At 40.5% G+C, this 27,016-nt stretch overlaps 1 protein-coding gene and 1 non-coding gene across 2 annotated transcripts; both read left to right on the top strand.

Annotated features, from left to right (window-relative positions):
• The first annotated feature begins 1,690 nt into the window (after positions 1-1,690).
• On the top strand, positions 1,691-27,004 carry spag17 (sperm associated antigen 17). The gene is made up of 48 exons (XM_067579035.1): positions 1,691-1,967; positions 3,023-3,163; positions 3,475-3,534; positions 3,755-3,883; positions 4,207-4,369; positions 4,568-4,780; positions 4,866-5,044; positions 5,267-5,413; positions 5,708-5,783; positions 5,910-6,028; positions 6,389-6,589; positions 7,852-7,956; positions 8,148-8,298; positions 8,484-8,696; positions 8,938-8,975; positions 9,103-9,219; positions 9,730-9,884; positions 10,102-10,211; positions 10,417-10,487; positions 10,669-10,902; positions 11,107-11,221; positions 11,591-11,725; positions 11,909-12,019; positions 12,224-12,381; positions 12,486-12,594; positions 13,033-13,196; positions 13,328-13,442; positions 13,571-13,725; positions 13,894-14,038; positions 14,232-14,713; positions 14,906-15,091; positions 15,682-15,815; positions 15,965-16,095; positions 16,297-16,430; positions 16,528-16,716; positions 17,018-17,131; positions 17,223-17,274; positions 17,451-17,541; positions 17,663-17,713; positions 17,892-17,985; positions 18,314-18,425; positions 18,637-18,676; positions 19,000-19,064; positions 19,477-19,613; positions 20,004-20,182; positions 20,426-20,486; positions 26,013-26,737; positions 26,830-27,004. The coding sequence occupies exons 1-47, from the start codon at positions 1,857-1,859 to the stop codon at positions 26,169-26,171; spliced, it is 6,351 nt and encodes a 2,116-aa protein (XP_067435136.1). The 5' UTR covers positions 1,691-1,856; the 3' UTR covers positions 26,172-26,737; positions 26,830-27,004.
• On the top strand, positions 6,727-6,797 carry trnag-gcc (transfer RNA glycine (anticodon GCC)). Its single transcript has one exon. It is a non-coding gene; the product is annotated as a tRNA-Gly (tRNA).
• Positions 27,005-27,016: the final 12 nt, after the last annotated feature.

Below are 27,016 nucleotides of genomic sequence, written 5' to 3'. Positions count from 1 at the left end.
TGCCTGAGAGTGTGTGAGAGTGGAGAAGAGGCCACGACCCCTTTCACTCTCCACTCTTCATTATCATTCATTTAATACAGTATCTTTATATTTGTTCCACTTCAATATTCACCTAATTAGCATTTAAAATCTCAGTTTCTTTAAATAAACCTGGCCAAGGTTAAAACCTCTTTGCTGTATGCTGTGTTCATTATCATTGTTCAAAATAGATTTATATTCATACATGATATCAAAGTGGACTCTAATTAATTCAACTTTCATTCAACCTCTTTTGTTACTTGGGTCATCTGGTGGAACAATGGTTTCATAATTCATTATACAGATAAAATAACACTCAAGTGTGCATGTTCCAGATTTTTCATTCTCGGGATGCTCTGGGTCATTTTTCATTGGTTCTGGCACTGAAACACAAACCAGCTGTCTTATATAGTGTCAATCACAGCTCTGTGGCTCAAGTGCAGTAACTGGACCAAGCAGAATTACTGCTCATAACGACTGTCATCAAACCTTTAAAGGGGAGTTTGTGTATATGTGTGTGTACGAGGAGTCTTTGGTTAATATTTGAATGTCATATGGTTGTGATTTATGGATGAATTCCATATTAAATGACTGTACTTTTATGACCACAATAATGAACAATAATAATTAAAATGTATTTGAAATGTGAAACAGCAATCTACATTCATAAGAAATAACCATTATTTGTGGATTAAAGCATGCTTTGACCCAGCAGGCTTCTAGTCTCACAGCCCAGAGATCCTACTGCCATCAAGTGGAGAAAGGGAATGATAACAGTACATACAGAAATCTGATTACCATTTTCAACTATATCATGATTTCAGTGGGGTATTCTACGATGGAGTATTAGGGCAACACTGAGAGAAAATATCATTTTTTGAGATTACAAGAATAAAATCTGATATGGTCTTCCATTTCCTCTTCCACAAAAGATTGTGTCTATTCTTCAGAATAGACACAATTGTTTGCACAATTGTTTCAAAGTACAAATACTCATAATAATCTGGTGCTGATGATTAAGCTTATTTTGTTATTTGTGAAACCTGTATTTAAGTATAACTTCACAAGATGCTCCATATTCCTCATTTTAATGCAGGCGACAGACTGCTCCTCTGATATTTCCCCTTAAATAAGCTAATACATTCTTCTTGTAATAAGTTTATTTTCTTAAATTCTTTTCAATATTTTATGACTTTATTCTTGAAATCTCCAGTTTTTTTTCCTCTCAGTGTGTCCCTAATACTCCATCGTAGTTTTCTGCACCATATATATATATATATATATATATATATATATATATATATTACTACTGATAATTATTACATGCTGTTTTACATATACTTACATTCTTTTTTTTTTAATCATTTAGACATGTTGAAACATCAGTGTGTTTTGACACTAGTTTCCTATGGTTGCCATCACCTTCTTCAGCACTAAGGAAGGCAAAACACCATGACTTTTCACTATCAGGTTCCTTGGGGAAAGCAGCAGGTAAGATATACTGTAATATTATTAAGTTTTTAAAAGAAAATTATTTAGCTAAAATAATCTAGAGGTTTTTTCCAGTTCCTGCGTAATCTCTTGTTCCACACTCCAGTCCAGTTAGTGGCGATAATGCACCTCTAAACTGGTATGCCAACCGCCAATAAACACTAAAGAAGAAGAAAAAGGAGTCCTACCGTTGCTAGTGGCAACACAAGCACCAGACGACGCTAGCGGGGGAAATTTACCGTTAACTCTCAGTGCTTTTCACTCATTTGATTTTAGTCAAGAAAATAATATGACTGTTATCTCTATTTTATGTTCTTTTACATCTAAATAACCGTCACTGAGTGAAAATGCCACCTAAGGCAGCTAAAAAGGGCTCAGCCAAAAAGTCCAACACAGCTGGAGCCGCGGTTGCCAACAAGAATTGGGAGACTGGTCTCACCAAGGCACAGTTTGAAGAGGTTTGTTACGTTTCGACCACCTTCTTTTGTTGTTTTGATAAATTATATGTTTAAAGCGTTTCTCTTTTTACCACTGAAACTGTAACCGCCAGTGCTTTAACAAGTTACCTGGCACACAGTACTTGACCAACTTTTACCTGTCAGGTAGAACTCTAGGTTCAACAAAATGTAACCTCAATTCAGCAGTGAGGCACACATTACAGGGGTCTACACGGAGGTCATATTTTAACCTTATTATAGTTATTCACATTAAAGGACCAGTGGCATCTAGCGGTGAGGATGCAGATTGCAATTCCTAGGATGGCAAGGTCATGACCCGCCCTGTTCTGCCACTGATTGTCTAGTACTCGTTGCCTTCGTTGGTTGGGTTGGTTAGGTTTAGGTATGATGAGTGAGATTGGTTAGGGTTAGGGTAAGAATATCAGGGTTATCCAATCAGAGGCAGAGGAGGGTGGGTCTTGACTTCGCCATCCTAGGAAAAGAAATCGCCTCCCCCACTATTCCCCACCGCGTAACTCGCGAAAAACACGAAAGGCGCTCTCTAGAGCCAGTGTTTGGTTTGTCCGTTTTGGGCTTCTGTAGAAACATGGCGGTGCAATATGGCGGCCTCAATGGAAGAGGACCGACCTGAAGAGGACCCGCTCCTTAAGTAGACTTAAAGGGCTCATTCTAAGCTAACGAAAACACAACGATTCTTATTTTCAGGAGAGTATACACCAATTAAAACATACTTATGAATATTATATTCCATTTGAGCCAAGTCCGTTCTGCTAACTGTCAGATGCCACTAATTTCTACACACTGGACTTTAACTCGCTAGATTGTTGCACTGCGGCGTTGCAGCTTCTGTTGGTAACTTGCATTTAGCTTTCTCCAATCATCAGTTGAAATCATATTATGCACAGCGTACCTGAGCTGTTTGCTTAACACCTGTCAATTAACGTTAATGGACACTTGTGTGAGAGAAACGTGATGTGAAATCAATCTGTGCAACTTGTAGCTGTTGGCTTGGATGTGCGTGTATAATGATGTTGTATCCTAATGCCCTTTTCCAGGACTCCTGGCAAGCCTGTGTGTGTTTGGTGGCTGGAAGGAGTCCAGAAGACGAGGAACTGATCCGGGCTCTGGCCCTGGCAGTACAGCAGCCACAACGCAAACTTTTCACCGCGGTGACCTGGGACAGCACCCTGACTAAGGTATTCTTAATTTTGGCTTTAATTGTTTTATTAATAATGTTTCCTATATTTCCATAATGCTAGACAACATCTGTTCAGATCAGTGCTGTATTTAAACTGCTAAAAATGTAGTTTGATGTAGTTCATAATTATTAATCATATGAAATAAACATGTGTGGGCTCTTTATTTCATTAAGTGGTTTTCACTCTGTAACCTCTGTCTACTGTATTTGGCCATCAGCTGATCTAGTTAATGAGGTAACATATACTCAGATTGGTTCCAGAAATGATGGTGGCAAATGAAAACTTTTTCCTGTCCTTCTTCATTACAGATCCATGAACTGGGGAATCCTAAAGCTAAAAAACCTGACAATGTCCCTGTGTACTATGAGGTAAGAATGGGATGTTTCAGACAGTATAGTAGAGAATGAATGTTTTTAACAGGTTGTGCGTTTCAGTGCACCAGTGTCTTTGGGTTGTCTAATAGAACCCTTGTGTTTGCATGTGTGTTTGTGTGCTGGCTTTGCTCTATTATCACTGTGTCTTGTGTTTGTGTTTGTGTGTGTGTGTGTGTGTGTGTGTGTGTGTGTGTGTGTGTGTGTGTGTGTGAAGGTTACAGAGCCTGCTAAGGTGCTGCTGGATGCAGGAGAGGAGATTCCCTGTGATCTGATGGCAAAAATAGTGAAGTTCCAGCTGCTACAGATTAAAGACAATGACCAGCAGAGGAGAGAAGCAGAGCACGTGAGTGTTTTTTCATTTGTGTGATTCTACGTTAATGATTCTCTTAAAATTTAGTAACAGTGTGGAACTGGAGTGGATTTGCACTCAAGTTACAGCAGCAATTTTGTTAGAATCATGACCATTTTTGCAGACAAGAGTTGAACAGACAAGATTTTATGAGATGTTTCTCTGGGCTAATTTTTCTGCACTTTTATTTCATTCATTCTTTATTTTTAGCAGGAAAAAACAGCGAAGCAATCTAGAACATTATTAGCTGTGGGTCAGTTTAGAAACTGTTCAGTGGTGTCAAAATTTGGTGTCACTTTTGTCTATTTCTGTTTAAGGCTGAGGAGAAAAATGCAAAGGCCCCTCCTGTCTCTGCCAGCAAGGACAAAGGAGGCGCCAAGGGCTCTGACAAAAAGGCAAAGAATCCTCCTTCACCTGTGGGACCTCCCAAGAAGACTAAACTCAAACGCAGGGATGATGTTGAGCCGCCAACGTACATAGGTAAACCAACTGTAGGTGATGGAACTCATTTTGTCCACCCCAGTTTAGCTTGACTGTATCACTGCTATATGTAATACCATTTTCCAATGAGTTGAGCATGTATGTGTAGCGAATGGTAGTGGTGATGTGTTTGTGTACAAGAGAGAGAAGTTAGAGATACAGTAATGGATTAATTTGTGTGTTTGTGTGTGGGCAAAGATGATGAGCCAGATGATGGTCCTCTACACTACATCCTGTTGCTGGGCTTCTACCAGCCCCGCCTGATCGGGGCACTTGATGCCTTGGGTGTCCATGTGTCCAATGTCATTGAGTTGAGTTCAGAGTACTCACAAATATCTGAGGGGCAGCAGGAACAACAAACCTGTGAGGGCAACGAGAAGAGTCAGCAAGCCTCTTCAGATTTGGATACAGGTGAAGGGCCTTCACTATTTGCTTATCTCATTCTTTATTTAATAAGAACAGATGATATAATTTATCTTGTGTGTGCCATAAGCAGAGGTTCAGGGTAGTGGAGAGCTGCCTGCACAGACCAGGAAGCTGGATCTGTTCTGGTCAGGTCTGAGACCAGTTTTGGACAGCGGACCACCGGACTCTAAGCTCCACGATGTGGCTCAGCTCAGTTACACTGTCCCAGATCTCATACCTCCCTTCCACACACAGGATCCCGAGGCTGTGGTGAGTTGGGTTGACAGATATGTTTTGGCTTTTTGTCTAGAATATTGCAGATTATCAACTTTTCTGCCGTTTGTACTTTTTGTTTAAACTTTTGCTGTTCCTTTTTGTCTGTCTTTGTCACTCTCTCTGCTTTGTTATGTTTGCTACTCATTGCCTTAGACTTAAAATTATTACTATTTTTCTAATTATTTGTATTTGTTTATGGGTGCACTGTGTGTTCAGCTTGAGTTGGGAAGCAGAATCTTCGAGGGTGTGGCCAATCTTATCTATGACTGTCTGGACTGGCGCAGGCAGCATCAGCATTACCAAAACAGCATCAGACTCATCGCTGTACCCGCTGTTGTCGAGTTTGATCCACAGCCTGCAGAGGTACACGTACACACTTGCATGCAACTCCAGAGATTCAGAGTATTCACACTGGGCATGCACAGTGTTATTAAAAACTGAGTTACTCAAATACAGCTGCTCTTATAAACCATTGCTGTTGCTATTGAGCCAAGTGTATTTTCATTTTCTGACAGCATGAAATATTATGAGATATCCTACAACATTAGCTGACACTAAGGAACAATTTTCCCAGTTAACAGTAATTGACTGGATGAGTACTTTCAGTATTTTAAACCATATCCCCTGTTACGTGTTTTTTTGTGTTTTTTTTGCCAGGTTGTACCAACCCCTCCCCCCATGACTCCACGCTCCAAAAAGAAGTCGATGCGGGAGGAGAGCCCACCAGACCAAGGTAAAAACTTTCTCTTTAATAGTGCTTCCTCGTATATTTTGGGCCTTTTTGTGTTTTAATTAAAACATCACACTGGAATGACAACCTAGCCTTCTTTCTTTTCTATTGTCTCTTCTTCGTGGACAGAGACGGTGCAGCCTCCCCTCTCTACAGATGTGGACATGCGTTACTATAGCAACCTTCTGGACCTGGTTCCACCTGAAGCCTGTTCGGTGCCCCTTATCTTGCACTGTATGCTGGAGCAGGTCTGTACATGTGTGTTTGTGTGTATTGTGAGTGCGTGTGTAGTCTTTTCAGTTTCATTACCTATGTGTGAGGTCAACACTTTGTGAGATATATATCATCAGCAGATGAATGTTTTTGTGACTGATATAAGGACTGACTAAATATATTGTATTAAGAGGCGCAATACCCAGATGTCACATGATGTTAGTGAGATGTTAATGAATTACTTTGTCATGTATTAATTTTAAAGAATGGGATGGAAATGGTTCTCTGTTGCAGCACATTTGTGCATTAGGCTGATAAGACCAGTGAATTTTTACTTAAAATCCTGCAAAGTGTAGCCTTACTTATCATACATATCTGTGTGTTTGTGTGTCTAGGTGGTGGTTTCCGCTGAGCAATCTATCTCTGTTCCGTCCCATGTGGCTGATGAGTCAGAGCCTCATAATGGTCCCTGGTTAGACCATCAGCTGGTCAGCTACATGCTCCAAAGCTTCCTGCCTCTGGTGCACACAGAAGAGGAGAGGAGCCGCATGTTACACAGCTTGTTGACTACAGTACAGAGTGAAGGAGACAAGGAGGTACATACACCAAAACACTGTGAGAAATGTACAGTCCAGCATGTGCTGTGTATGTAACGGAAGACATAAAATTCAGTTTTCACTGTGTCCTTAGAAAAATGACAAAAATGTATAAAGCACTGATTTCTACACATGCAGCATTGGTGGTTCAGTGGTAGAATTCTCGCCTGCCACGCGGGAGGCCCGGGTTCGATTCCCGGCCAATGCAGCACATTCTTTTAAGCAGGAGGGTCTGTGAGACATGAATGGTTTGTATATCAGTGAGCAAGGGCAGTCCCAAGCCCAGGACAACCAATCACAACCAGCTTCAGAGTCACATGAGCGTAGTCGCTGCAGCACGCAGAGAGTAGGGTAGGCTGAGATGTGACGTAGGCGGGGGAGGGTGAAATACTTGCTTTTGTGAGCAGAGGGAAAACGTGTGAGAGGAAATGTGGTCTTGTCTTTCACGACCTCTTTTTGTATTACTAATGATTTTTCAGTGTTACCAAACAAAACATTTTGTATTAAAATGACTGTATATATGACAATTAGCAAACTGAAACTTGCATTTTCCGTTTTAACCCTTACCTCAGGCATCATACAACCCTAGGACTGTTTTACACCACAAGGAGTTTAATGAATATGATCTTTAAACATGAGACATGTGTTTCAGTGATTAAATTCCCTTTAAGAAAACATTAAGAACCCCTCTCTATGCTCTTTTGCAATTTGAACCGTCTACTTTAAAAAAAAACTTGAACTATATTGTGAAGAGAAATCTGATTTCTACTGTGTACTAGCACAATAACTACAAATATTGCAAAAGAGAAGTGAGGCCACAAATATTTCCAATAAAGTCCAGTAGATGGTGCTATAATCACATCAGAGTGCAGCTAATATGCACACACACACACACACAAACACACACACAGCAGAGTAAGTGTGTACTGTACAGTACATAAAACTGCTACAAATTAAGTTATGTATCTCACTGTTAGCATCAGTGTTACTGTTTTGTTTGTGTGATAAATAATAAAAGAATCAGCTTATAGGGAACACTGGTTCCTGGTGAATGTGGATGTGATATCCTTGAATCTGGCTTTTCTTTTCTGATCTTCCTTAGAATTTCCCTACAATGATTAATGGATTACAACAGAAACATTCAACATTTACATTTCTGAAATTCTCTGACTCTTCTAAAGTCAGCTGGGGTTGTGTGTGTGTGAGAGAGAGTTCTGCATTTTTTAGTGAAATTGTTAAATCTTCTTCTTCTTCTGTGTTAGAGGCTTGTTGAGAAGTTTGGAGCAGAGGAGACTCAGAAGAGGCCTGAGCACCCTCTGGTTATCAGACATCATGATGAAAGGGCTCTGCGTTTAAGGGACATAAGTGTAAGTAGATTTTGTAAAAATGCGCATAATTTATTCTTTTTTTACTGTCCATGTGGAATTTGTCATTTTGGTTCAAAAACATGAATTAGACAAAAGAATATCAACTGTACACTGTCCCTACTTTCATCTTTGGCCAGAAATGTGTTTATCTACTGATTGTTTGTGAGAGTATGTGCATTTCTTCCTTTTAGGCGGTCCAGGGTTTTGATCCAGCAGAAGTGGAGACATCCATGATGAAGCTGTCTCCAGTGTGGGAGCTGGTCCACTCTGCAGCTCAGCAGAGAAACAGCAACTCCTGCTGGATGGCAATCAAACAGCAGCTACAACACTATTGCACAGATGGTTAGAGTTACATGTCAGAGGCACCCACCTCAGCTCAGTATACTCATGACTGTTGTTTATTAACGTAACTTTTTGTATTGTGTTTCACTGTATTGATGCAAAAAGGGAATTACTGAGAGTAAGATATTGGCCAGCCTGTTTTTCTTGGGATAAAACTTACATTTTAATGTAATGATATCATGCAGATGTTGTGTCATGGCCGGAGGTGGAGCGTTTGTTTCATCAGAGCGTGTTTGAGAGTATGCCACTGACCAGGCTGGATCAGCATGGTATATTACTGAATGCTACTAGACCACTGGGAGCACTGGAACCAGCACAACAACAGGCACCTACAACAAACCCCTGGGACAACCCGCTGTCCTACGCTAAACAGCAGCTTCATAACCTAAAGACAAAAGGTCTGCAACCTTCGTTGGTCAAATCAGGCACTGTGACATTGTAACATCGGCTTCCATATTTTAACATGTCTTATTTGTGTATTTCAGACCACAGTTGAAATGAAGGGTATATGCCACTTTTATTTACATGAGGCACCAGCATTTTGCAATAACCAAATGAATGTTTCATAGAACGTATGTCGAGTTTCTCCTCCATCACCTCTGTCATGTTATACCTCATGATTTATTTTTTCAATTATAGGTCCCACATTTCTCACTGAAGACCCTGGTAACACACAGGTATTGTTTATATCTTCTTATTGCTGTCATACCTTCATTTTTTTATATGTTATAGTAATAGAATAATGAGCATTTGGTCTGATTTAGCTCCCAATAATGTTTTATGTTTTCATGTTTTTTTTACCAGCATATCAGTGGGAGAGTGTTTGTCCAGCTGGACTTATCTGACATTCAAAGTTGTAGGCTGAGATCTCTGTTCGACTGGCACTATGCTGAACACCACGATGCTACCATCTTCCCACAGGTGACCTATCTTGTCTTTCAGAGTTTTTTTGGTGTGACCATTAAGTGGTACCCCTCTGTGTGTGTTGCCCACCTTATGTGTGTTGTTAAATATGTTATAAATATGTGTTATCAAATGTATGATAAATCACCTCCACAGCTACCAGATTAGACATTTCGCAGTTACTTCACATTAAATGCTAAGTTCTCTATGCTGGGAGGCTTTTAATAGGAAAAGTGTTTGAGTTGAGCATAGGACTCAATTACAGAATAAACAACACACACTAAGTTTATACACTGTAGCAACAGGAATTTAGGAAAAAACACACACCCCATGTGTTTTGAAAAAACTTAAAATGTGCTTCATGCATTTTAAGACATAAAAAATTAATAATATAATTAAAAACTGATACAGTTAAAACACCATGTTTATCTCAGCTAAAAACATGAATTGTTGGACTGAAACCCCTCAAACAGATTTCACGTTTGTACAATTTAACACAGAAAAAAACATGTTTTTCGTTATGTGAAGGTACTCCAGTTAGCCTCAGAAGAATATCGCTGCCTGGACACCTTCAGAGGAAGCCATAACAACACCCTGTACATCTTTTGTCACAATCCAATGGGTCCTCATCGCCAGTGCAAAGAGTTCTGGGAGGTAGCCCTTCACACTGATGTCAAGTTCAGGTCAGAGAGCATGTTCTTATTTTCAGGTGTTTTCTTTTCACAGGACATGAATAGTAATATGCTTTTTGCTTTTCATTGTGTGAACCCTCTCAGTGCACCACTCAGGAGTATACATTTGTCATTTTACCAATCAGTAGTCTACATCTCCTGACTAATAAAGTAGTGCACATGTGGAGTGTGACATAGACTTTTAAAACTCCATTATATTTTTGGATAGGAAGTACTTGGAGCATGTGGCAGACACCATTTCAGATTGGACAAGAGAAGAAGAGACAAAGAGAGAAGCAATACAACTCAAAAGTCTGAGCCCTGCTGAGTCTCCAAAAGGTACTGTAGCTTGTCAACAAACGGCTCTGATGTTGAGACTATACTTACCACCATACTCTTAGGTCCTCTTACTCAAAGTTCTTATCTGTTTCCTGCCTCACTAGATTGTTTCCTGCACTGCTGTAACATGCAAATTTCCCCTCTGGGGATCAATAAAGTCTTATCTTATCTTACAAATAGGATGTTTGTTTTGTTCCTGGACTAGATGAAGAGGCTACAGATTCTGCAAAGGAGGAGGACACTCTGGAGCCCATCATCAGAAAAGACTCCCTTAAAGTCAGTAATAACCAACACAGAATCATTTTCTTTGAAAAGAAGTGTTTAGATGATCTATTATCTGCTAAAAAATAAAATAGGGCCAGACTGACCTCTTCTGAAGTCTCCAAAGCATAGGCATGACTTTGTAGTCTCTCACACTTTGACTGCAATTTATATTACTGTGTGCATGATGTTACAGGCCTGGAAGCTGGAGCAGGAGCAGCTAAAGGAGGAGGAGACGGTCAAGAAATCTAAGAAAGAGAATACACCGAAAGGCAAGCAGCAGAAGGAGGAGGCTGATACCAAGAAAAGTCAAAAGACTGTTTCAAGTGGCAAGAAGAGCAGGGCAGAGACAGCAGGCAGCTCAGCCAAGACTCCTACGGAGTCCATCACTACTGCAGCTGTGGAGGAAAACAAAGAGGAACCCTTCAATGTGAGGGCACACACACAAAATCATTAATTAACTGTGTTTATGTTTGCATTAGAAAACAAAGCACAGATCATAGATTGTAGATGATAAGTATTGTCATGTTTCTGATACCACCATTGCAGATCAACACCTACTTCAATCAAAGGAAGTTGCTCATAAGTAATACATCACTGTGCGTGTATGGCTCTGTGTGTGTGTGATTCGTAGGGTTTCACAGGCTACAGTATGGATGGAAGGTTGATCCATGTATCAGGTCGTCTCCAGTATCTTTTCCCCTCAGATGGAGGACAGATCACTGTGGAGAATGTTCGCTATGTTGAAGGTGAGGTTGTAGAAAATGTTCCAAGTGCTTTTAAAACACATTGAAAATGCCTTCATCCAAACAAAATAAAATCCTCTCTGATTCAGAAAACATCATGGTATGAGGTCACTACAGAAAACTACAGTACATTATGTCTCTCTATGTTTGTGTAATAAAGCATTTTGTGCAGTGTAGAAGCATAATATTATTTTCTGTACTCTGTAGTTTATAAAGCAATACTGTGGAACAAAAAGATCCTAAAGTGAAGCTTCCTTTATGAAAAACAACCCAGCTGTTCTTTACTGACTCTCTAGTAGTGGTGGCAGGCACTCTGGGTGATTTTCTACCTGCTCACGTGCAAAAAAATATTTTGTACCATTTTCTCTCCAGGTTCCAGCCTGATGAAAGTGACTGTGAAGAAAGATGGGCATCATTTCTACACACACATCAACCAAGTTGTCGATGCAGCAAGAACTCCCCTTCAGCCTCAAGACATAAACAATGACAAGAAAGAAGATTTGAAAGGTGCTGATCACATAATAGATATTAAATAGTACCCTGAGTCCAGAGACATGACAGATAGCTGTCTGTTTTGTAATCTTAGGATTTTTTTTATGCATCATTGTGAAAATTTAATGTATATTAGTTAATAATAATGAAGAACAAACCACCATGATCTGTGTGTGTGTCTGTCTGTGTGCATTCCAGTGGCAGAGCCTGTGGAGATGAAAAGAGTGAAGCAGGGTTCCCTCTCTGCAGTGCTAGATAACGGAATCCACCTCTCATACAGTTTTTACGGATCCACAGGAGAATGCAGAGGTGTCACACTCAGAACACATAAACCTTTTCAGTTTGTGAAGTTTAAATTCATATTCATGTAAAAGTTGATTGCATCTGCTTATAGACTGGTCCTTAACCTCAGTGTTCCAAAGATTCATTTTATTTTGTTTTGAGTATAAAAGTTTGAATTTTCTTTACATCATGGGTAGTCTTAACAGTGTTTCTGTTTGGGGGTGTTTCTAGCGAGTCCCCAGGAAAACGAAACAAGGGCTCAAGAGACCTCCACCCTTGTCCCCAACCCCCTCTCCTCCTCCACCCAACGCTCCAAGGGAAGAGACCTGGATTTATCTCCCTCCAAGACACACACCCCAACCAGTCAGATGAGACCTCCAGAGTTCCAGGTTTCAAACACACTCAAACCACATTATAATAGTATAAACCATGTAGATTTGTGCTTATGTGACTCGTTGTTCGTTACTCATTGCTTGTCTGTTATTGTGTGTAGTCTAAGGTATGTGAAGGTCAGCCAGAAACGCCATCAAGTCCGTTCAACGGTCTCAACCTGTCTGTCCCTAATGGCCTACTGCTGCAATTTCTGCGAGAGGATACACAAGGTGAGTGATGCACTTTCTTGGGAATGTATGCAATAACAGTCAAAAGTTTGGACACACTTTCTCATTCAAGTGAATGGGAAGGTGTGTCCAAACTTTTGACTGGTGCTGTATATACACTCATACACAGATGTGTGTATCCTCAGAAGTGTAGTTTTACAAAATGGCTTGTGTACTATGAAGTGTGGAAAAACAATCAACTGAAAGAGCTCCAGTCACCAAATTGTATCCCTGCAATGACAGTGGTACATCAACACTACTCATAAACTGTCACATCAGTTATAGATGATGGACATAGACACTCATCTGTTGTCATTTTGTTTGATGTCTGCAAAAGAGTCTAGCTGCAGAGAAGAAGAAGTCTGACTCCACACATACAGTATATTTAATCACAAGTCACAGAATCACATAATCTGTGTGTGTTTGTGTGTTTGTGTCCAGGAGTGTCTTCAGAGGAGCAGGGTATGTTAGTGAGACAGAGCTTTCCTCTTCATGGTCAGGGAGACGTGGGGCAACTTCAGGACCCCTCTCTCTCCAAAGAACTGTCCCGCACTGTCACCAGCCAGGGAGCTGTGATCCGATACATGAGAGACGGCTCTACAGAGGTAAATATACTGTACACAGATGTTCACATATTAATGACAAGTTGTGAATTTGGTGACTAACTCTTCACACTATATAATATATAACATACCCACAGGCCACAAATCATTAGCTGCATGTGTGTTTACTGCAGGTGCTATTTGCTGACAGCTCAGTCAGTTTCAGCCAGGATTCTGGTCCAGTGTGGGTGCCTGACTCCGAGGTTGAGGAGGAAAACACCGCTGAAGAAACTGAGGACAACAAGAAAGGTTCGTCTACAGCACAATATTTCCTTCACTATCTAATGAGCTTTATTTGGCCCCTTTCGAGGAGGATAATTAAGTACATTTTTCATTGATACACGCTGTCTTAGTATGTTTTGGATGTGTCTATACAGAACAGAGCTCAGAGAAGGAGTCTGATACTCAGAGAGGGTGTTGGTTAACAACGATTCCCTCTGGGGCTCGCATCTGCACTGTTGGGACCACACACAAACACTTACCAACCACCTCTCTTCTCGCCTTCAAGGCTACAGACCCCATCACCCATGAGGTAAGAGTGCTGTATTACTTCTGGTACTACACGGGTTGCCAGATATTTCTACCATAGTGGGGTTTTTTTTTCAAAGAATCACTATTAATCTGACAATGATATTTCAATGTTTTTCCTTGTTTCATTTCAAATTTTTTGACCTCTCCGGCTTGATGTGTGTTGTGTCAGGTGATGCTGAGCCGGGAGGATCTGGTGGTGTCGGTCCAGAACCCAGATGGATCTCTAAGTGTCGAACACGCAGACGGAACCAGGATCACCAGGCTCTACCAAGACAGACCACCAAACACACCGCCACACATACTGCTGCACACAGGTGACGAACATGCAGTGCATACACACGAGTAGAAAACACTTGGCTCATGTTCACACACAGCAACCAGCCAATCACACCTGCACCCAGAAACTGCCGCGCATACACATACATCAGTCAGATTAACATGCACTTCACTTTTAAATCAAGTACAATGTGTACCTGACCTGAGTCCCTGTGTCTGTCACCTTTCCAGGGCAGCAGCCTGAGAGCGTGACCCTTAAATCAACTTCTGAATGTGCGTGTGGCTGCACAGAGTGTGTGTGCGTCACACGCTGTGCGGAGAGCATTAATGAGGACATGCATATTCAGGATACTTTTGCAAATGGAGAAGAGATTAGCAGAGACAGTGTAGGGAACATATGCGACAAGGAGGATGCTGGACATGTTTGTACAAAGCTGAGTGAGTGTGAGAATATGTGCAATGAAAGGGAGAGTGCTGAAAGTAGTGTGTATAAGAATGGGGAGGAGAGTGTGTTTGCTGAAGAGACTGTGGCTGAGAATGGTAAGAGTAGCGCATGTGAGAGTGATAAGGGGAGTGTGTCAAGCAAAGAGCGGGTGATTTTGGTGGAGAAGGAGGGCTACGCCACTGTGGTGATGTACCCAGAGCAACACACCGCTCACGTCTTCTTGGCAGATGGAACTGTCATCACTGGGAATAACAATGGAGCCTATCAGGTGGGTGGTTTATGCCATATATTACATCTACGTTTAAAGTTACTATATGTAGGATTTTAATGTGTCACTCTTGATTATACCACTAGTGACTTTTTGTGTGCATGTTTATTCTTTGACTCTTGAAGAGGTTCATAGCTAAATACACATATTTGTCTTTTTACTGACATGTTTGTGTGTGTACCTCTGTCCAAGGTGTTCCCATCCAGTGTGGGGCTACTGCAGATCCAAAGTGACGGGAAGTGCGTGTACTCGGCCGACCCCCTTGTAACCCCCAGCCCGAAGGGTGGCACCCACACTAACCAACCAGGAAGTTACACAATGAGTCACACAGACAAGGTGGCCTGTGACATTACAGACCCCGATGGGAACCACTTCCAGGTCAGTCAGCAGAATTATAAGAGAACGGCTTGATGTTGTCACACAAGTGTTTGAAAGTGGCTTGCACTGAAAGACAGCAAGAATTTACAGTCCGTCGTATTCATCTTTTTTTCTGTGCTGGAAAGTATGACAAACTGCAAATATATGTAAATCCATCACGAATCCGCCTACAAGACTCCATTCATTTCAGCAAATTAGACTGCAGAGCCTTCTCACTCTCCCTGTGCTTCACTGCCTCTGTAGTAATGAAAACCCTGGTCAGTTACAAGGTTGATGTCTTATGAGGTTAAGTTTCTATTTTAAGAATTCGACAACTAATTCAAGGGCACAGGAGAAGTGCTGAGACAGTTTTGCAAATGCGAAAAGAAAACGTCATTGTGAAGAAAAAAACATCAGTGCCAAAGTTAATCTGCCTCTTCATTCTCAGACCTGTGTGTGTGTGTGTGTGTGTGTGTGTGTGTGTGTGTGTGTGTGTGTGTGTGTGTGTGTGTGTGTGTGTGTGTGTGTGTGTGTGTGTGTGTGTGTGTGTGTGTGTGTGTGTGTGTGTGTGTGTGTGTGTGTGTGTGTGTGTGCTTTTTCATGTGTTGCAGGTGTTGGAAGATGGGCAGATATCAGTGCTGAACTTCAGCCCGGCTCCAAGCACACTGAAACATGATGCAGAGGAGGAGGAAGAAGACAGAGAAGTGGCCAGGCTTCATGACAAACTCAGAGAACATTGTCCCAGGTAGGCTTCCATACATATGTACATTCAATACCTCAGTGAGATATGACTGCCAAATAGACAATAGCTAAATTATTCTTTAACAGGAACATTATATTGGTTTTGTAGAAGGCAACATTACAGAGACTTTGAAAACACATGTTGTGCTCCAGGCTGTTCCTGGTACATGAAGATGGCTCAGGCACAGAACTGCTGAGCTCTCAAACAGTAGAGGATCTGCTCTACCAGGCATACTCGGACCCCACTATAGCACTGCTGAAGGAACCACTGCCAGACACACAAGGTACACTGTTCAGTGTCTTATAAATCCATTACAACAGTTCAATTGATTATGTGATTTAGCCAAATTTTAGTTGAAAGCATCATATTTTTCCTCTTTTTTAAGTAGATTAACTGACTCTTGAGTGCATGTTCTTATATTTCCTATTAAAAGAGCAATAGAGGAAGCAATCTCAATCTCCAGAAAGTTTTGTCATTGTTCCAGATGAGTTTGGCATTACCATCCTAAAGCCTAGCCATCAGAGTGTGTGGTCTAGGTGGCTGCTAGGGAAACAGAACCCAGACATCACTCCTCCCAACCTTAGAAACCGCAGCTGGCATGACTTCCCCAGAGTAGAGGTACAGGTACACATGCACTACATGTACACAGAGGTAAACAACACACCAACAGCCAAACACTGACTTTTTCCTCCCTCCGTGCTTCTTTCTATTCCAGAAGAAGACTCCAGGTCCTCCGTTTGGTACCGAAATGGGACGAGGTCTGAGTCTGAGAGAGAGGTCCGGTGCTTCTGCAGCACAACATCAACCTGTCAGGAGCTGCCCTAAGGTCCTGGAGATGAGGGAACTGTACCAGCACCGACCCTTTACCACACTGCTCAAACATACTGTAGACACTCGGTTGAAGGTAAAACAGCAATTCCTGTGATCACTATTCATTCAGTTAGATTTTATTTTTCTGTTATCTTTTAGTTTTTCTTAAAAAATGGTTATAGCCATTGTTGTGTTTTTTGGTTGTCTTAAAATTATTGCTGTTTGGATATTGTTGCTAAAATAAGTGCATTAAAATGACACAGAATAACAAATACCAGACTCCTGAAATGTATCCTAGTTGTTTTTGTTTGTTTATTTCACTGTAAATTATGACTTCTGGGGATGGATAATTTTTTTTTCTGAAGTCTGACATTGAAATGTGTCTTTGACTGTAGGAATACATTGAGAGTTTAATGGAAAAGGAGCAGCGATCAGAAGAGGTGATGGTTAAAGACCCTCGCACTGAGGAGGAGAGCGTCCATGCCAGTGATCTGCTCAATCTGGTCCTGGTCAGCACACTCAGCACACACATGTAACAGATAATATGGCCACAAATATATCAAACAATAATAATAAAATCATTAATGATGTGTTTTATAGTCTTTTGCAGAGGAGGAGGATGAAAGTCACACTTTTGACAAGAGGACTTCAGGTGGGTGACTGCCTCTCGCAGCATGTAGGTTTCGTTTGACCATTTCCCTAGTTTTGCTAAGTGAAAGTGAAATAGAGTAGAGTAGCATGTGTGATTAAGCTTTTGTCTAATGTGAAGAGGTCAGAACACTTTGGGGAATGAAAACTTCCTCTAATTTCCTCTGCGTGTATCCACAGTGGACATAGCCAGTCTGTACAGCCAAGGAGTCGGAGCCCCAGCTGAGCAGTCAGACGTTTCAGAGGACACAGCTACAGCAGCTAGTGACAGGTTGGAAAGATTATATATATGTATAATAGATAATGTAACACTCCCTAAAAAAACAGTTCCAGGTTTTTTCAACAGTTTTAAATTGTTTTTATATAATCTTAAATACTCCTTTTCTATCCAGTTTTGCTAATATAAAGGAGTCAAAATGGACAGAAAGACTCACACAATACAGGTAAAACATTTCTTTACCACACATTTTATCACTCTCTGTGTGTTGTATCTACAGCCGCTACTTGCAGTGCTACTGAAAGAAGGGTGCAGGGTAGATAATAGGTGAACATGGGAACCACTAATGAATTGAATTTGCACTTGTAGCTGTCATTTCATCAGTAATTTTCTCTGTACTTCAGACACGAGATATGTGAGGAGAAGGCTTGTAGAGTGGCCCTAAGGAAGAAGATAGTTGTTCCTTATTTCCATCCAGAAAATATTCCCTTATACCAGGTAACGTATGTGTTCACTTAAATGTACTATATACAATATATTTAAATATAGTGACTCAATGTGAGTCAAATGAATGAAAATCCTGATATGTAATATTCTTGAATGTGGTTTATTGAAGCAATGAGTATTTCAAAAAATGTTGGTATTAAATATTTATTAATCATTTGATTGCTACTAAATAATGATGATGTTACATAGTGTGCTATACTGTATAGCAAGTGGTTGTGAAGGTTGTGTGTCACTGTTTTAGTCCTGGTGTTATTATGGAGCAATTTGCAGCTAACACAGATGTACGATAAGAGACACAGCACTGTTGCTTGTTTTCCAGAACCTGCTACAGCACCAAACACCAGACATGAGGAGACTGTCCATGCATCTCCCTCCAATCCCCAAGGCAGACAATACTGAGACCTTCCCGAAAGATGCCCCACAAGAGAACAGTAAATTATTATACAGTCTGTTTACTGCAAGCTGTTAAGATGAAACTTGTTGGGTGTCCTATTGGTTACCTTTATGCAGAAACTGAGGTTGAATTCAACTGAATTGAAACCTAAACACAAAAATCAATTTTAAAGCAATTTGAGAAGTGCATAAAAACATTCAATTACATGCATACTTTATAATATACTGTATTTCTGTTTGTCACTGCAGCCCCACGACCCTTGAACCCGACACCCTCTCGATCAGCAAGGTAATTAATGAAGAGGATGTTATGAACTATTGCTTAATATCTGATCATTTGCACATATGATAAGTATATATAGTATATCGTGTGGTGTGAATTAATGTGAATGTGTTGTGCACTGTCTACATGAATTCTACCTATAAAAGTGCTTTTTGAGTCAAATCTGAAAAAGATGATTTAATATTACCTCCTATTACCATTAACCTGTAAGAAATATGTTTTCCCTCTGTTTAAAAATTATTTGTTGTGAATCATAAATTGCCAAATTATCTAAAATATGTTTACATTTGCTGTTGTGACTGCTCGATTTACTGGTGTTTTACTCTCAGTCATGCAGGAAGAAGTGACAAGATGCCTGAAAAGAGACCCACCAACCCCACGCCTCAGACTGCTGGTTCGTTCCTTAAATCCCTCTGTCGTAATGAAACCAATACCCCAATCAGTGACCTCACCAATAAGGTGTCAAATGCTGGTGCAAGGGCAGAATTAATCTCAAACATCTATTTTCTGATTACCAAAGCTCAGGGCTGTGCAACAGTATAATCAATCAGGAACCACACTGAATATCACAGGGACGTTTTGAGGACATATTCTGAATTCTATTTAAAGCACATTAAACCCGTCCCATTTCTTAATACTATGATACAAAGACATACAGTACTGGATAAAGTACTAAAGTAAAGTTGGGGATGATCCTCAAAAACATATATGTCTCATTTCAATACTTTTTGCAGACTGGATGTGACGCAGGTTAGGTGGATTCTGCATATGAGTGGATGATGTCTTTGTATGTGTGTCCTTGCCAGGTGAAAGCAGTCTGAGGGGCTCATCTGGGCAATGCAAGGCAGTCCGGCTAGATGTGACTGGTAAGCCCAGGCGGACTAAAGTCAGGCTACCATCCTCTATCCTCAGTTCTAAACCCCGCAGCGTACCAAATCAACAGGTACCCAAACATACACATGCATTTTGATAAGAATATGAGTCTGCAATACACTATTCTATGTAAAAACAATTGAAAACACATGAGTTACCACTGATCAAGTATGATAAATAACTTACTACCCTAAAAGCCATCGTGAAATGTTTGTGTTGTACCCTGGAGTTTTCATACATTTGATTTGCTCTCCATGGATAGTAAAAAGTATACCTAAATGACATCTTGAAGTGATGATCAGTGATGTGACCCATTTTGCACAGGATAACCTGTGGAAAAACCGTGGCCCTAAAGTACCACATATACATATGCTTTAGTCTCTGTATCTCTCTCTCTCAAACACTTAAGCTGTCTTGCTTTTTCACATTCACATACATCACTCTTAATCCTCTATTCCAGTTCCTGTCAGTGGAAGAGCCAGTGAGGAGGAAGTGTCGAACAATTTCTTTGACTGATCCGAATGTCATAGTGAGGGGCTTCCAGCTCCTCCCGTCCAGTGTTGACTTTGGGACACTGCAGGAGGGCGACTCCTCTGCCATTACTGTGGTGATGAAGAATGTGGGAGTTGACACGTGCAGGTAAAACACCATACAATGAATAAATGGAAGGATGGATGATTAAATGCATAGGCAAATGTAGGTTTCATATATAATAAAAGGCATTGTCAGTTGCCTTACAACTGGATTCAGATGTCCTTTAGCATGTCAGAAGGACATGAATGCTGTGAAGAGGTGCAGGCAATTTGTGGGTCACCTTCAAGTCCAAAGGGAAAACTTTGACCTGTAACTATTTGTGGTTTATTTCGATCTTACTTGTTGCAGGTTCCATGTGAAACAGCCCCCTCCTGCTACAGGCCTGCGGGTCATCTACATTCCTGGGCCTGTAAGTTTCCATCTGGATGTTTAGTGTGTATAAAAGTCTTAAAACATGTTATGATTAAATGTTTAAAGCCATATTAGAATTAGGACTTAAAAATAGGACTGTGAGTCTGTGAGCTAAATGGGTAGTAAATCTCCTTACCTCCTTTAATGATCCTTTCTCTCCAACTGTCCGATTGAAGTCTCCTCCCAAAGAATGTCTCTGACAGCAGCAATCACATACATAAAAAGTGAGCTGCAATCCATTGAGCTTCTCATCATGGATCTTCTCCAGTGACAAATGGAGCTCTCTTCTAGGTTAGCCTGTCTAGAACAGCCTGGCTGTCAGTCCCCATTGGTCTCAGCACTCACACCACAAGGGGGTGGCACTAGCCCCACTCCCAGTTACACCTCCTGGGCAACGGTGCTGAAAGGCAGGAGGAGGCTTACCCTTCCTCGCTATGGTCCCAATGGAGAAGATAACTCTCTTCAGCTCTTCAACCACTTTACTCCTCTGGCTGAGGTCACCGATGACCCAGCTTCCCTGTTTTCTCATGCTCTCGAAGCCAAACGACAGCATCATCCAAAAGGTGCCACTCGCCTAGCACCCGGAAACGTTGCTGGTACAGCCAACATCTCCTTTTCCATACTACTGTCTGACCACAAAACCACCTCCTCCAGAAATGCTAATATGGCTAACATAGCTAGCACAGTGATTGATAATCACCAGCTCCCACCCAAACTCTCAGTGTATAGTAGCACTGGAAACAATAAGCACAAGGTTTTGGTCACAGATGACCTCATTATCAGATTTGTGGACCTATCCGGTGCCGTAACCTACTGCCTGGCAAAATAGCGGATTTTATTGAACTCTCACCAAGCTGATTGAACTTCACCCTTTGGTTCACACAGTCCTAGTGCATGCAGGAACAAATGATGCCATGTCCAGACAATCAATCAAGCTCCAGCGTGACACTGAATCACTGACATTAATTATTGAGAGCCTGGGCAAACACTATCTCCTATCTTGTTCTATTCCTACCATGTCAACCAGATCTGAACATTTCAGCTGTCTTTTTTAGTCTCCATCAGTGGTTGCAAAATTTCTGTACAGCAACAGGTTATGGTTTTATCAGCTATTTCGACTCTTTTTGAATCGAGCATGATTTGTATAAAACTGATGGCTTACACCTAAACTGGAAAGGGACCAGGCAAGTGGTGTCAAATTTGATCAACTATATAGCTTTTAACTCTTTCTGACCCACATCCCAGCATGACCCTAACAACCTTGCCTTGACTCTAAACACACCCACTCTTGATAGAGAGAGCCCTGCTGGCTCATGGCCTGCTTTCACTCATTCAAATGATAAAACCCCAAATGATAGCTGCCAAGTCCCAGAACATCCTCACAGTATAACCATTTACTCCACAACTACAGTCATATCCCTGTCATAATCAGTGATAACAGATCCCTGTTATCACTTAAACATAAGAACTACAACTTTCAAAATCAAAACATTATCCACATTAAGCCCCTACCATTTTGCAAAATGTTACTTTAAATATTGGCTTTATTAACATTAGATCACTTTTTACTAAATTACTGCTTATCCATGGCATGATAAATGACCATAATCTTGATTTTATGGGCTTATGTGAAACCTGGCTAAAGCCAAATGATTTTGTAAGCCTAAATGAGGCATCACCTCCAAATTACACTAGTTTACAAGTGTCACGTGAATCAAGAAGAGCTTGGGGCATAGCTGCTATATACTGTGATCATTAATGTTAAATCCAATCAACACCACTGTTTTTATGTACTTTGAGGTACTTCTTATGCACTCTTAAGTTACAATCATTTTATATAGCAGTTTTATATCGACCACCAGGACCTTATCTACAATTTTATCAGTTTTCTACCTTTCTTTATGACATACTGACATGAATGGACAGTCTTTTAATTATGGGGGATTTTAATATCCATATTAAAGACAAATCCATGCCACTCGGTAAAGTCTTCTTAGCTCTCATAGAGTCTACTGATTTTACACAGCATGTCAATGTACCCACTCAAGTCTATGACCACATGCTTGACCTAGTCTTGACACATGGTTTGTCTTTCTCAGACCAAGCATCTACATCTACCTGTCCTTTCAGATCATTACTTCTTTACTTTTAAGGCTACGCCGTCTAGGCATAGTATTAGCCACTCTGAAACCTACACTACCCATCCTACTGACTCAACCACCATTCGTAAACTTGCTGAGCAATTCAAGTCGGCTGTAACCACCATAGATCAGTCCTGCTGCCTTAACAATTTCACTGACAATTTCAATGTCACACTGCTAGACACATTTAATTCAGTAGCCCTCCGTCTACCTGAAAAACTAGACTAAAACCGTCCCCCTGGTACAATCGAGACACTCTGTCTCTTAAAGGGATATTTTGCCACTTTTCATGTGGATGTCCAATCAGTATTGATGTTAAATTTAGTCAATTGAAGCAATAAATTCCTCATTGCATGCTATATTGACTGAGACAGCTGAGTTATTCTCAGTTTTCCTGCTGGCAGAGCCATGCCGGTAGAGCCATGCCTACATATACCAGGATGCATTGTGCACGTCCTGTCCAGTCAGCTACTAATGTTGTGTTTACGGACACAGCCGGCGAGTACACTAAAATACAAGTACTTTACTGAGGCTTATTTACAAAATGTTTTTTCTCATCGAGTCATACCAGTGTGAAAGGATCATAATACACAAACAGCACCAGAGTTAGTTATGTGGATCAGTGCAAATGTACCAAGAGTTGCACACACGATATTGGGACCAGCAAACTCAACTCCCACCCAAGACAGAGCAATTACATCTGAACAGTTTTCATCCAGTAAACTCACCCACTTTGAAATAATCTCCCTTGAAACACACTGGTATTTTCCTCCAAGCCCACTACCTGTTTTCTTGATCCTATTCCCTCTAAGTTTATTAAGGACCTTTTTCCAATTCTCAGCCCACTATTACTACAGATAATAAACAGCTCTCTTACTAGTGGACTTACACCTGTATCTATTAAAACAGGGGCCACTTCTAAAAAAGCATAATCTGGGCCCTGATTTGATCAGTAACTACAGACCAATCACAAATCTGCCGTTCTTTTCAAGACTCTTTGAAAAAGCAGTGGCTCAGCAACTCATAGATCACTTCTCATTCAATAATGTGTATGAACCTCATCAATCTGGCTTCAGGAAATTCCACAGCACAGAAACAGCGCTGACAAAAGTGGTAAATGATTTACTACTTGCTTCAGACTCTGGCTCAGTTTCAATATTGGTGCTCCTAGACCTCAGTGCAGCATTCGACACGGTTGATCACCACATTCTATTAGAGTGCCTAGAAAGTTATATTGGTCCTACTGGCACTACTCTCCTGGTTTAGATCATATTTATCTGACAGATCTCACTTATAGTCCCTTTACACCTTGCATTAAAATGTGTCTCGTATCCAGATTGTATCTAGATATGATTTAACCTGATTACATTTACACCTGGTATAAATAGTATGTGTCTCCAGTGTCCACATTGAGATCCGATTGAGATTCAATCGCTGTGTCCAGCTCAAACAACCAAACGTCACATCCTCTTCTCGTTTGTGTGGGTCCCAAAAAGTAAAAAAGATGGTAGCCATCCATGAAGCTGCACTATTGTATGGACTTTTGCTTGCTTTTCGAAGCGGAGGACGAAGCTGACACTTGGTCTCATCTTGAATCCAACCACGAGTGTCTTGAATATCCATTGCTTTCTTGCTAGTAGCTTAGCTCGCTAACTGGCTAATGGCTGCTACCTTACTGGTTTGGAACAGTCACGCACTATTACGTATTTCCGCCCACATAGTTGTTGTATGTGCATGCATGCAATGCAATTGCATATACACTTGTGTTCAATGTGGTCACAATGCATCCCTGACCACCTCCGGAGATGGTTTGGCCGATCAGACCACAATCCATCCTCAGTGCATCTTGAGCGCAGTTACACCTGTACTTTCATGTGGTCAAGCACTATTTGATTGCAATCCGATCACCCAAAACGCATTTTAAAGCAAGGTGTAAAGGGGTTATTTGTTTTATACAACAACTGCTCCTCAGACCAACTGAAGATCAGTTATGGTGTGCCACAAGGATCTGTGCTGGCTCCTATTATTTTCTCTATTTACATGTTGCCCCTTGGTACATTAATAAATCGCTACAAACTAGGTTAACATTTCTATGCAGATGATAGTCAGCTTTACATCTCCATCAAGTCTGACACCAGTCATCAGCTGGTGAAACTGGAAGAATGCCTATTAGAAATCAAACAATGGATGTCATCTAACTTCTTCCTTTTTAAATGCTAAGACTGAAATGCTAGTTCTTGGGCCAAAGTAGATTAGAAACAAATTCTATGATCTCACTCTGAACATGGCTGGTTCCACAGTTTCACAAAGCCCTTGTATTAGGAATCTTGGTGTCCCATTTGACCCTAATCTCTCGTTTGAAGAACATATCGACAACATTACAGACTGCATATTTCCACTTACAAAATATTGCCAAGATTCAGCCCATTCTTTATATGGCTGATGCGGAAACACTTGTTCATACATTTGTCTCATCTAGGCTTGACTGTTGTAATACACTTTTCTCTTGCTTACCTAAATCAACTATTAGCAAATTACAACGTGTACAAAGGACTGCTGCTAGGATATCAACTAAAACTAGAAAATTTGATCATATTACCTCTGTTCTTTTTTCATTACATTGGCTCCCTGTACATGTTAGATCTGACTTCAAGACTCTACTTTGTAGAATTGTACTTGTAAAATATTACATGGTCTTGCACCATCCTACTTATCACCTCTAGTCATTCCTCATGTACCTGCGAGGACTCTACGATCACAAGATGCTGGTCTTGAGATTTGAGAGGCTAGCTCAGTTGACTCATTTAAAAGCAAACTCAAGACACATCTTTTCGCGTCATCCTTCAACCTCACTTAGCCTGCGCTAAGTACTAAAAGTACGGTTATCCAGCTTATACTCAGTCTATGTGTGCAAGGTTACGTATATGTACTGTATGTTACACATCCATGTATAAATGTTCAGGAGTCTTATGTACATATTGTGTATTGTTCTTTTTATATTTTTCTTTTTACCTCACATTTTACTTTTATATATTTTTAAATATTTAAAACATTCTGTTTATAATGCTTTTTATGTAGTTTATTTCACTTATACGTTTTTATACATTTTGCTTATATTGATAATTACTGTTTTATTATATGTACAGCCCTATGAGGCATACTTTGTGATATTGGGCTATAATAAGTTTGACTTGACTTGAATGAGCTTTTATTCCAAGTTCACTAACATTGAATTTATATTAAGTATAATTGACACCCTTGTTGAATGTTTTCGTCAAGAAAAAAAGAGTTGAGCAATTTTATCATCAGTGGAATATGTTGAAGTTTCATTTCTTGTATTACTCCAAATACTTTTGCAGCATACTGTCTGTCTGTCTCTCTAGGTGGCGGCAGGTTTGCAGGTTGAACTGAAGGTTCAGCTGTTTGCTATGTGTGCAGTCCAAGCAGGGGAGGTTGAGCCGAAGACGTATATCTCCCAGGATATTATCATCCACACGGAGACAGACATCCTCTACCTGCCTGTTACTGCTAATATCCTTTAAACACCTCAAAAAATGTTTAACTGTGGAAGAACATTTTAGATGGAAATATTCTTTATTATCAGTTTCTAGGACATAAATTAAATCGGCTGGTATTCAGCCTGCTTGCATTGGGCCTAGACTTTGGTGTGCAAATACTATATGCAATCAAATTTCAGCATATCTTTATGAAGTCATTTTCCAGCCTTGTTATAACAACACTGACCCATGGGTAAAGATTCAGACAGGCTTGGTGACAGAATAGAGGGAAGAAATGAATTTGAATGAATTAATCTTTAATTAAAGCAATAATTCTCCTGTTGTGTTTGCAAGAGAAGAAATTCTCATAGATTCAACATGTCTCATCGGCTCAGCCAGGTCTGTATAGAGAAAACATAGTGATATTTGTCCTTAAATCATTTCACCCGTCCTTCCTGGAAGGTTATATGACATTTGGCTGAAGGACCCAAGCAGTGCCCACAACAAGAAAAGCTCCAAGATCCTCAAACTGTCTTCCAGCCTACCAGCCAGACAGGGAGTCATATACCGACGACCCAGTACCCTCCTGACTGATCCTGCGGCAAACACAGGTTGATATCTTACACCAAAAAATGAACTGAAATCTCCCGTCTTTGAATAGAGAGACGATATCACTGAACCAGTTTTTGTTTGTGAATTTCAGGACACCCTAATCGCACCACTAATTTGTGACGATTACATATCACCAATCCGTGAGTCAAGACTTGACATCATCCTCCTACCACATGCCTCTTTTATTCCACTAAAATGAAATATTCTAATGGATTTTTATATTTTATTCTGTTTCAAATAAAATCTTTATTAAGCTGTTCTGTTAACATTTTTGGTGA

Source organism: Thunnus thynnus, chromosome 22 (genome assembly GCF_963924715.1).
Source record: "Thunnus thynnus chromosome 22, fThuThy2.1, whole genome shotgun sequence".
In the NCBI taxonomy this organism is placed as follows: Eukaryota; Metazoa; Chordata; class Actinopteri; order Scombriformes; family Scombridae; genus Thunnus; species Thunnus thynnus.
The sequence above is the reverse complement of the archived record's forward strand: the minus strand, read 5'-3'. Positions and strand labels throughout refer to the sequence as shown.